The sequence below is a fragment of the Tenrec ecaudatus genome, chromosome 16, assembly GCF_050624435.1.
Source record: "Tenrec ecaudatus isolate mTenEca1 chromosome 16, mTenEca1.hap1, whole genome shotgun sequence".
Classification (NCBI taxonomy): domain Eukaryota; kingdom Metazoa; phylum Chordata; class Mammalia; order Afrosoricida; family Tenrecidae; genus Tenrec; species Tenrec ecaudatus.
This window is the reverse complement of record NC_134545.1, coordinates 79,631,641-79,644,690: the sequence shown is the minus strand read 5'-3', so window position 1 is coordinate 79,644,690 and position 13,050 is coordinate 79,631,641. Positions and strand designations below refer to the sequence as shown.

The window sequence follows — 13,050 nt, the reverse complement described above, 5'->3', positions numbered from 1 at the left end:
AAATTCTAGTGCTACATGATCACCTGATGTTACCATGAGCTTCACAGTTCTAATTCCAATTATTTCACTAATCTGTACTGATAGTCATTTTAAACTAGTCTAATGCTACTATATGCCGAGTCAGATGATGTCATTATGTCACTCTGCAGGCTCTCTTCTTCCTTCCTTCATCACTACTCCCACGAATATGCCTGGAGCACTCTGCCCTATGCCTTCTCGGGCACCGTCCTGATACAGACTCCAGAGGGCTGAGTGGTATTAACACATGGTTAGAGGGTGAGAGTACCTGAACACTGGAAGGGTAGGCTATTTGAAATAAGTGCATCCAGAGACTGGAAGGCATTCTGGGACCAAGGAGAAAACAAAAAGTGCTTAAGGGCAGGGCAGAGGGTGAGTTCTTTACTGTTGTAATCTAATCTACCAGACACTCTGCAGGCATGATTTGTCTTAGTTGCCCTAGTTTGGTTTCTTCTGAGTCCTATGTCTGTTATCCTAGGCAAAGAAAGCTGGTCTACATTTAAGTACACTGGCAACAGTTATCTATGAGAAATTCACCAGGAAAACGCATTCAGGAAGTATTTCCCGTCTTCCCACACATTCAAATTGCACTTCTCTCCTCATGCAGGGCCCGGTGTTTGCTGTTGGCCTTACCCTACTCCATTAGACTCTATATTACTTAGACCTTTAGTCTTGTTATTGTCTCTGATTCAATTTAGCTCTCCTCCCACTAATTTGAAGAAGTATATTTGTTATATTCTTGTTTTACATGATATACAACTATTTTTCCAATTCCTGGTCTTTTGTCAAGACTACACTTTCAGTTTCCTTTGCATTATAAATTCAAAGTCTAAATGACATTTTTATCTCATGTATGTGTATTGTAGTGAATAAAACAAATCAGTGTAATGTTGGATCTCACTGTTTTGTTAAAGTATTCTATTTTAAAAGAGAGAATCTGATAAATTTTATAATGAACATTTATTTTGTAAATGATCTTATAGACATAAATCCTAAAATCACATAATTTCTAATTTGAACATAAAACAATCCCAAATCTCCCGATCAAAACCTACACCATAACTGAAGTACCAAAACCTATGAACTGCACTGCTAAAAGAAAGTGACATTTACTCAACTTCCACAGGAAGACTGTAAATCTGGCAGCAGTTTTAAGTACACATAAACCTGTAACCGAGTCTCAAAATTTAACTGAAAATTTAACCCTTATATGAAAGTTCTATGTTCTTAATAAGGCTCAGAAAATTACCATCTGTTAGGTATAGATGCAATGGAATTAGTTACATTATAAAACTGATATGTAATAAAAAATGATGTAGACAATCTGGATTTCAAAAACAATATAGGCGATAAACTATATGTAAACAATATCTTAGAGTCATATCTTAGTTACAATTTAAAATAAGCATTCAGCACTGGAATCTTCAGAATCTTCTAGAATCTTGAAAATCCCCATCTTCTCTTTAATAGGTTCTGAGGTATTCATTTTATCTAAGGAGAAAATATTAAAACAAGTACTTTAAAAAGTATACATTTAAAAATTAATCCTAAAAACACTATTCCTATCTTAAATTGTTTCAACCATTTGGGGTACACTGTCTTTTATCTTTGCTTATAGAGTATATTTGCAAAAGGCTTATGTCTGGTATAGAACTTTTATTCAGAATATACAAATATTTTTGACCTAAGAACACAATTCAACTTAGAAATGAAATGCTTTGCATATTTTTAAGGTATAGATATTATTAGTTATGATAAAAAAATTTACATATAGCATGACTGAACAAAGCTGGAAAAAGATGCATAACTGCAAACTGTATATAGTTATTTGCACCATATTTTGTGAGATGTGTTGTAAAATAGTAATGATTTGAACATCTTTGTCTTCAAAATAATTTGTGATTTTAAGCTTATAAACATTATTTAGAAATGTACATGTATTACATATTACAGCTTAACAAGTGGCTTATAGCATACTAACTACATCACAAAAGACTTCGGCATTCAGTTCCTATGATAAACGATATTGTCTTTCAAACCTAAAATCACCACACCTTGTAATACTCTTATCTACATTCAAATTTCCCCACTTGCCCTACATTAGTTCCTACAAAACTTCTTAAACCAGGATTCAAATAAGGCTCACTTATTACATTTGATTACATCTTTTTAAATCACTGTTTACGTTTAAATCAGTCCTTCTCATAACAATGAACTTTTGAAGAGTCCAAGCAAGTTGTCTGATAAAAAATTCTCAGTCTGAAGACTTGATGCTATCATTTAGCTTTTGTTCTACATTTCCCTATTAGTTCTTACAAACTGGGAATTAGTTCTAAATACTTGAATATAATACAAGGAAAAAAAGTTAAGAATAGTTAAGTAATGCTGTGTACTTCATATTCAATCACATCAAGTGGTACAGTAGTGTTTCTAAGTCTGGTCACTCGTTTAAGGTAGTATCCATCATACTGCCACCAACATTAAAACAACTGTTTTACTTTGCTAGTTGAAGTAATTAATTGGCAATGAAGTTGTATCATGTAATTATACTGTTTACTCATAATTTTTACCTGTTTTTAGCACTCACTGATAATCTTTGTCAGAATCAATTATTTCATAGAAAGAAGTAAAATGATTCCAAATTCTATCATTTTTAGTAGTTGTTAGGCTAAGAGAAAAATTTGATACAATTTTCTTCTCTCTCCTTTATCTTTGTTAAAGTCAGAACTACACAAATTATTAGGGGTTTTGTTTAGGTTCTTAAAGTTCTAAAATTCTATCATTCCTTGAGCAGTATTGGTCAAATGTGTCTGTCTCTCTTCAGGTTGTGAGCAAAGAAAAAAAAAAAGTTTTCAGCCAGCCACAAAATAGAATAAAAGAAACAAAGGTTTTCAGGGAAAATTACAAACAAAGGTTTTTAGACGGGCAATTTATATGATGAGGACCCAGGGCATGTTATTACGCCACAAATTTAAGCTATCAAATGACCCCGTAAACAAAACCACAAATGCCCATGTGAAGGAACTTGAAGTGAGACAATGTGAAGAAAATATTAACATTGTGTTTAAATTACAACACATCAAACATACAAAATTCATGAGCTTATGGTATTTAAAAAATTAATAAAAAGAATTACTGGTCACCACTGTAAGTTGCTAAGACATCTAAAATTCAATACATTCTAGTTCATCAAGAAACAACTGAATAAAATCTACAATGTACAACCCAACACTTTTGGAAATAATGGATGTTAAAACCATAAGGTAAAATAAAGGTTGACAGGGAACTTTATAATATTAAGATCAGCCAGAACTTATCAACCAATCTTAGCCTACTAAAAATAAGAAAGCCAGACGTGTCTCCTAACACAATGTAAAAGAACAAAGCACTGATAATTTTGATAAAGACAGGGAATGTGTTAACCTATGCCTATTTATAAGTTCAAGTGAGATATAAAGAAAGCTAGAGACAAGTTAAAGGGCATTACAAAGCCAATTTCCAAACGTGGGGTATTTTTTAGGCCAAATAAATCAGTGTCTCCAACAAATTAATGGCATGGCAAAAACAAAGATGTAGGAATGTTACAGAAACGTAATCTATGAAATTTGGATCTTGACTCAAACAGAAAAAATATTAAATATGTAATTAAACCAATGATACTAAAGTTTGTGTCATTTCTTTTAAATGTCAATAATGACATAGTAGATATATTTAGAAGTATGGTCTGAGAAAAAGATGAAGGATTATAATGCAATAATGCTTGAGATCTCATTTTAAAATGCCAATAAATTAGTTAAATATTAATACATTATTATATACTTAATGTGAGTTCATAATTATCTCACTTAGGTGTGCATTTCAGTTTCCATTTTAAAAAGACACAAGATACTTACCAATGAGATCACTTCGATCTAATAACAACTCTAAATCTTTATCACTGATAACCTTTTCTCTCGATCCTTTAACTTCCCTACAAAAATAAAATAAAAACCAAATAATCATATTGTTGAGAACGAGGGAGGTCAGAGTGAAGACCCAAAACTTTTCAACAGATAAGTGGACATCCCCTCACAGAAGGGTCACAGGAAGGGTCAGCCAGGTACATATGTATGTACAAATGTGCTTGATACAACTGATTGTTATAAGAGCCTCTAATAAAAATCTTAAAAATAAATGTTAAAAAACTATTTTAATAAATTAAAGCAATAAATTAATTTTTCTAAAATTAAAAATATAAACTTACCTTTCATAATCTCTAGATTTTAATAGTTCCATTAATTCCGTGGGATCTAAGAAGGTCTTAGACTGACTTAACCCAGATTTGCCACCTTTGAAATGATCTAGAAAAATTATCAATAAATTCAAAACGTTCTTGTGAAGCCAAAATATCATACACTTAAAAGCTATAATAATCCACATTTTAAAACAAACTGTAGGTGAAAGCAACCAAAACTCTCATACAATGCAGATGGTTTACCCACTTTAGATAGTTTGGTACCATATGTATTCGAGGATAAGCCAACCCGAATATACGCACAGGCACCTATTTTTACCACGAAAATTAAAACGTGCTGGAAAATTTGGCCTATACTCGAGTATAAGCGGTAATTTCATACGGTTACACAGAAACACGTCCTGTGACGAGGGCACAGGAGTCTCACTTGCACTAGAGGTTGCTAACGACAATGCTGGCGTTTCTAAAACCACAGTGCTCCGCAGGAGACCGATGGGGCTGTCACTCGCCTACAAAACTTAGTTTTAGAAACCTCGGGATCAGATCTACTCTTTTCTAAATGGTCACCATACAGCTGGGTTTCTTGGGGGTGGTTTTGGTACCAATGAGAGCATTTTTTATAAAAATAAGAAAAATTCATAGTATACAACTGATAACCCAAGCAAAAATTAATGTTATTTACTTTTGTGGATGATCAACTTCTCCAACTTTCTTTTAGCAGCTGCTCGTTCGACAATTTTTTGATCGATCGTATTTGCTGTAACGAGGCGATACACAACTACTGGCTTTGTCTGACCAATTCTATGACATCGATCCTGGGCCTGAAGATCAGACTGGGGATTCTTAAAAATTAAGAAGGAAAATATTATAATAACAGTATTAGGTTCAAATTAATTTCAATTTGTGATCTATGGATAAAGTCAAAGTACATTAACTAATAAACTTATCACAGGTGTCTTAACTTTGAATAAGCTTCAGATAAAATTATCATATCATACCCTAATAATCTGGGGGGGGGGGTAGGGAAACCAACTTAATGTCCCAAAAGGAACGTGTTCAAGGTGTTTACATGCAAAAAAATCTTCAAATGGTTCTTAAATAGTATTTGTTACCTTCTCTGAGATTAAAAATTTGGAATGAAAGTAAACGCATTGCTAACAATGTGCTGACTCGGGCCAGTTCTACCCTGCCTAGGGTGACTATGCAGTCAGTTCTGACATGATGGCAGGGAAAGTGATGTTCCAGGGGGACAATAACGTTCTCTAACATAAACTGACAATGATACCTCTAAGCTGAGCCAGGCAATATAGAAAGCATACATGCACGAATGAATTCGGGGTTTGCATTAATTCAAGCCTCAACGTGAGCACACATGGTCCTACTTGATGCCCGCCCACATGAAGAGATCACTGAAGAGATGGGCGTTACAGCAAAGTGAACTGAGGGAACGGAAATGGTGCACCGGTATCAGAAAGAACAGTGTGTCAGGGGTCTTAAAGAGTTGTTTCAAACAAGCAGCCATTTTAATATGGCGACAACTAAATCCACATGGAAGAAGCACGCCAGTCTGTTTGATCCGAGGATTGTAAACAATATAATCCAAATCTAAAGGAGGAAAGGTGTCAGAGCTTAAATTGTGGTGAACAGCTGGACTGAGGAAGGCTATGAATGACAGTACAAGTTCAACATCTGCTTGCAGAGTCCACACATAGATTAAGCCTCTGGTGAATGAATTTCCTCTGACACTAGTGGAACAAACCTGTTAACGGGCAGGGAACAATGTAAAAACATTATTATCTCACCATTATCCCTCTTTCGATCCACCTTAAAGCTTTCAGTTAAAAAAAAGGTTAATGATAAAAACAAGTGCATTAAGCCCCTGGTTAAAGCCCTGACCAGGGACCAGGGATGTGACTCGCTCTGCTATAATGCAGACTGCTTAGAAAGTGGACGGCTACAGGCGCAGTTAGGTCAAAATGTAGTGCCCTCTCATTTGAGCTGTTTTATGATCCATTTAAAATTTGTCTTTAATATTTTCTTTCTTTTCAATTGAGGTTTTTATCTGCTTTACTTCTGTTATTGTTTTTAATGTTTTTCAGGATATGAAATTTAAGGTAAGTAAATCTACAGAGATGGTAACTTGATTAATGGTCCCTTGGGGAATGGCGGGGGAGGTTAGAGGGAAATGGGAGGCTAATGATTACAAGAAAGGAAAATGTTCTAGACACTGATTGTGGTGATGACTGCATAATGCTTCTGGAGGTGATTGAACTATTGAATTGTATTGTATGTGAATTACATGGCAATAAAACCATTAAAAAATTTCATGGGGAAAAAATTTATGGAGCCAAAATTATATAAGCATATCTATAGCTACTTACCCAATCACTATCATAAATGATAACTGTGTCCGCTGCAGTCAGATTAATGCCCAGACCACCAGCTCGTGTGCTCACGAGGAAGAGAAACACTTCTGGATCTGTGTTGAAGCTGTGTATCTAAACGCAAACAATGCCAACATGGGAGGGATTGAGAAACTACACACCTGAGGGAAACTGCTTTAATCACAACTGTCAAAGGTTTAGGCCAATATTGCAAAAAAACACTTTCTATTAACTTCATTCCCCCCCCCCAAAAAAATTCTATTTTATGAAGAAAACTTTAATTAGGAGTAAGAACAACAGAAAACATGGGGCAAAGGAGACAGCAGTTGATGAGAGATATGAAAACATTAACAATTTATAATCTATCAAGAGGTGATGGGGGGGGGTTGGAGCTGGTACCAAGGGCTCAATAGAAAGTAAATGTCTTGAAAAGAATGAAGGAAACATGTACAAATTCGCCTGATGCAAGCGATGTGTGGATTGTAACAAGAGTTTTAAGACCCCCCCCCAATAAAACGATCTATTAAAAAAGAAAACCTTATCTATGTGCTAAGACCACATATCACAAAGGGCATTTAAAGGAGAACAGCGTGTTTGTGTAACCCGTGTTATAATGGTGACAGTTCTACTGGCAGTGACTGGGCAGGGTGCTCAATGTGCCTGTCAATATTTCACAAAAGAACACTTACCGTACACACTCGAGAATAAGCTCGCCCAAATATCACCCGAGGCACCTAATTTTACCACAAAAACTTCATTGAAAATGTACTGAAAACCTGGCTTATACACAAGTATATACGGTAATTTTTTTCACCACAGGTATGCAAGCAAACAGAATGAACTAACAAATAGTTACATGTTTACAGAGAAATGTGCATTAAAGAGAAATATACACTAATTTGGGAACAGATCAAAACATAGAATAGGACCTCTATGTTTATGATATATGAAAGTGGAAATGATGCCATGGGCATGATTGATAATGTTCAAACAGATTGTATCACATGTATGCTCAACAGGCTATTGCTGTATACAATAGCTTACTGGGCATACAGATGTCTACACCTGTCAGTAAAGTCTTAATGGGAGTTTCTAGGTATTATAGATATATGCAAGGAGTCGCTATGAAATTTTTTCACCTATGCTGCACATTTGAAAGTTCCCATAGCAAAATGCTTTGGGAAGTGTTAGCACAAAAAAAGGTTTCTGTAAGTCTAATACTTTGACGGTGATGGGTAAGTGATTATTATGTAATTTTATGCCAGAAACTATACGATTTGAGAATCAGACTTCAAGGTGTATTAGTATTAAATCAAGTGCTTATCTACTTTTAACCCTGCCACAGAGTTGTTTTCTACCTTCCTATCAAAATGGGGATTTATCTGGGAACACCATCTCAGATATCTCGATAGGGGTTAAAAGAACCCTTGCTATATACAAAATAAGGAACCTTACATTTTCTTCTCTCTCTGAATAAGACATGGATCCATCAAGTCGGCTATATTTGAAATTTCTAAAATGGCAGTAATCCATCAAAATGTCCAACATTCTTGTCATTTGTGAAAAAAGAAGTACCTGAAATTTAAGTACATTTTAGTATAAATAGTGAGTGATAAAAAATGGATAGTCAAAATTCCAAGGAAAAGTTGTACCTTGTGGTCTCTGCTTTTCAGTTCTGGCAGCATCCGATCCAGTATTAAGAATTTCCCAGAATTGGTCACCAATTCTTCATCAATCTTTAAAAATGGGTAAAGAAAGAAAAAGAGAATCACTATACTTACTAATGATTTGTCGAAAGCCTTGTGAACAGCTCAATTTGAATACCAAAAAGTCTATGTATGAAACTTTAAAACTGACCTTGCAAAATTACCTATAGTTATACTCCTCTATCCTCTCAGCCTTCTCCCAAAGGTTTTATACACGAGAACACCAGGTATAAAATTATTGTCTAAGCTGAAGTTCACACTGCAAAACTGAATATATACTTTCAATTAAACAAAACAATATTTAAAAAAACTTAACTGCCCTTGTCTTCTTTTAGTTTGAATATGGTGCTAGTTTACTGGTAAAGGAACTATAATCTTCATAGAGCAAATAAAACAGTATTGATTTTAAACAAAATTTTAAAGAAAATATAGGCTACTTCAGGTTTGATAGTAAAACACCACAAAAAAAGCAAATAGCAATAAAGTGAATTGCACAAAATTTTGGGTTTCTCACTGGTTTACACTACACTAAAATCTATTAAAAATGTAATATAGCATTGTGGAAAGTTTGGAACAATGTGAGAAGTACCAAAATGTGACACAGGGTTACAAAGTGTGCACGTGCTGCAGGGGAAAAAAATAGCACTGACTTGTCTGACGCACAAGTGCCAGAAATCTGTTATTAAAAAATGCATTAAATGAAAGTGCATTAATGTGAAGTACAATAAAGGCATGCCGATAGCATTTTTCCCAATATAAGTTTAGAGAAATGTAAAGAAGTAAATTATTAAATGTTCCTCACCTTAAACTCCTGAGTGACGGGGTCTATGGGATACTCAATCAAATACGGATGGTTACAGCATTTACGAAGCAGCATCATTATATTCTGCAGCTTCAGATTAACTTCTGATTCAACAGGGATATTCACCGCCACAACAGCTCTACCAAAAACATAACCCATGTTTCTGAGAAACGTGAATACCACACTTAATAGTTTGATTTACTTTTACTCACACACACCTTTCTCGGTCCACTTCTGGTTGCATCTGATTGATTAGTTTTTCCAATTCATTAGGGGAATCATCTGATTCATTGTAATTTATTGATTTCCTTGTTCGCCGTTTTGGTCGGCCAGTAGGAATTGGCTCAACTGTTTCTTTCTAAAAAACAAATGTTTAATAAGTTATACTCTTTAAATTTAAAATAGAAACAAAAATAAGGTAAATATTTCAGTGGGCAAAAAGTATTTTAGTGACTTAAAAACGGTCTTTGATCATCAAATGTCATACTTTACAATAGCACAATATTATGGATTCAAAATTTATCATTAAATCCAAAGGTGTGTGAAATTTAACACTTGTTACAACATTAGCAAGACTTCAGTTGCTACCTATTTCAGTGGACAAAATTAAAGATGGGCAAAATATTTTTGAACTTGTATGAAAGATAATCACACACACACACACACACATAAAAAAAAGAAAGATAATCACATTCTATCCCTATCATAATAAGAGGACTATAAAGAGGTTTTTTTTAAATGAGTACTAATTTTCTTGGTTATCAATAGCCTCCTCCATAGAGATTTCATAGTTAGAGCAAAGTAACCTTGGTACAGACTTTCAGACTACGTTATTGTTGTTTTATTTTATCCAAACAACAGTTAATCTAGAACAATGTCAAAATTTATCATAAGGACTCTAAGTGATTAGAAAGCAGTTAGTACTAACAGCTTATACTAACAGTTTACACAGCTTGAAATTAAGTAGGAACACAGAATTACTAGGACTTTTATTACTAGCCTTCTGCCTTAATTACAAATTTACTTTTACAAAGTCTTAAATTCAGGTGTGAGTTTTAAGACTGAAGATGTTTTCTATGCAAAGTCTCATTTACAGTATATATCAAATTCGCTCATTCTACCTCACTAGATCCAAACATGTTGGCAATTGTCCGATTCACAATGGCTGTGTAAAAGATTTCTTGTTTTTTGGAAAGTGGTGCATAAACCACTACTTCTCTCTTAGGAGGCACTTCAAGGGCAACATCCGATTTCAATCTTCTCAGTAAAAAAGGTGTTAGAATCTAAGATTTAAACAAAAACAAAAATAAACATGAAAATGTACTTACATTTTTAGAGAACATTCTCTCATACACCCCTTCTTTCAAGTACCATATATGCTCAAGTATAAGCCGACACGAATATAAGGTGAGAAACCTAATTTTACCACAAAAACTGCATTAAAAATGTGCCGGAAAACTCAATACATGAATATATACGGTAAATATTACGAAGTATATTTGGTATTACCTAATAAATTTGTAAGTAATTAGGTAATTTAATATCTAACGAGGTATTAGATATTAGGTAAGATAAAGGTAAGATCAAACATCATTTCCTTGAACTATTCCCAGGTCAGACAAAGAGCATGCCACACTCACTGGAAGTAACAGTTGTAGCACTTCACAATCTCCCCACCCGCCCACCCTCCAACAAAACCTACAAACACTTCTGGTATGGTACAGATTACGTAGTAGATTGTGAACCTAAGTCTAAGGTATAAATCTACTAGTTGCTCCATGGGAGAAAGATAGATGGGCTGCCTGTCCCACTGAAGATTTAAAGCCTGAGCTCTGGTGGCTTACATATTGGGCTACAACCACAAGGTCAGGAGTTCAAAACTACCAGCTGCCTCAAGGGAGAAAACAGGCTTTAACCTCCCATAACTGGATAGCCTGCAATCAAACGCCTACCACTGAGGGTTTTGAAAATGATGGTAGCAGCAACTGTACAATTATGCTAACGACGTCCCTCAGTGACCCATAGACCTACAGGGAACAACACTGGAGACAGTGTGGGAATTGCGCCCCATCTGATCCCGGTCATACCAAGGCAAAACATTAAGGGGGTGCAACAGAACAGTAAGGGAATAGAGCAGCGAGGCCCCCAGGGAATGCCGAAGGTGGACTTTGAGGCCAAGGCTTGGTGCCCCAACAGACTGGAGTGGAAAACATTTCTAAAGGCCAACAAACAGTCCTTAAGCTATCTACAAGCTTTTCTTTCTTATGTTTTGTTGTCATTGGTTTGTTTTGTTACTGTTTTGTTGTACATTCTTGCTTGGTTTTGCTGTTTTGTTTTTGTGCATGTTATTGTCTCCGCAGGCCTTTCTAAATAAGATAGACTGGATGAACATTCTGGAGGAGAAAACGCGACCAACAGTTCTGGGGGACATGGGAACAAGTGATCCAAATTGGTGGTGAGGAGGGTGTGGGAGGCCTGGTAGGGTGTGATCAAGGGTAATGTAACCAAGAGGAATTATTGAAACCCAAATGAAGACTGAGCATGATAGTTGGACAAGAGGAAAGTCAAAAGAAATAAGAGGAAAGAGCTAGTTAGGACACAAAGGGCATTCATAAAGGTCTAAATTAAGGCAGGTACATATGCAAATATTGTATGAGGTTACAGAAACAGAACTATGTGCATATATTTATAGGTTTGGTATTAAGGTAGCAAATGGACATTGGGTCTCTACTCAAGCACTCCCTCAATGCAAGAACACTTTGTTCTATTCAACTGGCATTCCATGATGCTCACCTTCCTGACACAATCTCTGGAGATAAAAGCTGGTGCATAAGCAAATGTGGTGAAGAAAGCTGATGGTGCCCGGCTATCAAAAGATATACTGTCTGGGGTCTTAAAGGCAAAAAAGCAGCCATCTAGCTCAGAAGCAACAAACCCATATGAAGAAGCACACAGCCTGTGCAATCACAAGATGTCAAGGGGATCAGGTATCATCAGAATAAAAAATCATATCATTGTGAAGGAGGGGGGTAGTGCGAGGTGGAGACCCAAAGCCCATTTGTAGGTCACTGGACATTCCTTTACAGGAGGGCCTCAGGGAGGAGACAAGCCAGTCAGGTACAATGTAGCAACGATGAAACATACAACTTTCCTCTAGTTCCTAAATGCTTCCTCAACTCCCATTATCATGATCCCAATTCTACCTTACAAATGTGCCTAAACCAGAGGATGTGCACTGGTACAGATGGGAACTGGAAACACAGGGAATCCAGGACTGATGATCCCTTCAGGACCAGTGGTGTGAGTGGCGATACTGGCAGGGTGGAGGGAGAGTGAATTGGAAAGGAGAAACCAGTAACAAGAATCTACATATAACCTCCTCCCTGGGGGATGGACAACCGAAAAGTGGATCAAGGGAAAACGTTGGCTAGGGCAAGATATGACAAAATAATTTGTAAATTATCAAGGGATCAAGGGGAGCGGGGAGGGAAGGGAAAAAATGAGCTGATGCGAGGGGCTTGGGTGGAGAGCAAATGTTTTGAGAATGATGAGGGCAATCAATGTACAAATGTGCTTTACACAATTGATGTTTATGTATGCATTGTGATAAATTGTATGAGCCCCTAATAAAATGATTTTTTAAAATTATGCTGGGTCTAAATGATTTATGGATTATTATACTATCGGTAAGAGCTCCTAATAAAATGATTTTTTTTTAAAAGAAGTGAAGGTGGGGGAAATGAACTAAAACCTAGGGCTCGAGTAAAAAAAGTTTTGAAAATCATGGTGGCAAATGTGCTTGACACAATTGATGCATGGATTATAAAAGGTATTAAGAACCCCCAATAAAATGGTAAAAGATTTACAGCCAACAGTGATGGTTACATATCATGAATAAATTCAATG

The 13,050-nt window shown here is 35.7% G+C and overlaps 1 protein-coding gene across 1 annotated transcript in view; it reads right to left on the bottom strand.

The window, feature by feature from the left end:
* Positions 1-1,021: 1,021 nt before the first annotated feature.
* Positions 1,022-13,050, bottom strand: part of HELLS (helicase, lymphoid specific) — a 40,542-nt gene continuing 28,513 nt past the window's right edge. Inside the window, exons 13-22 of the mRNA XM_075534367.1 lie at positions 10,266-10,427; positions 9,363-9,502; positions 9,145-9,283; positions 8,289-8,372; positions 8,092-8,211; positions 6,634-6,750; positions 4,935-5,094; positions 4,262-4,358; positions 3,912-3,988; positions 1,022-1,509 (exon numbers count right to left, since the gene is read on the bottom strand). Coding sequence (XP_075390482.1) covers positions 1,415-1,509; positions 3,912-3,988; positions 4,262-4,358; positions 4,935-5,094; positions 6,634-6,750; positions 8,092-8,211; positions 8,289-8,372; positions 9,145-9,283; positions 9,363-9,502; positions 10,266-10,427 — 1,191 coding nt within the window. The 3' untranslated portion in view covers positions 1,022-1,414. The remainder of the gene's footprint in view (positions 1,510-3,911; positions 3,989-4,261; positions 4,359-4,934; positions 5,095-6,633; positions 6,751-8,091; positions 8,212-8,288; positions 8,373-9,144; positions 9,284-9,362; positions 9,503-10,265; positions 10,428-13,050) is intronic.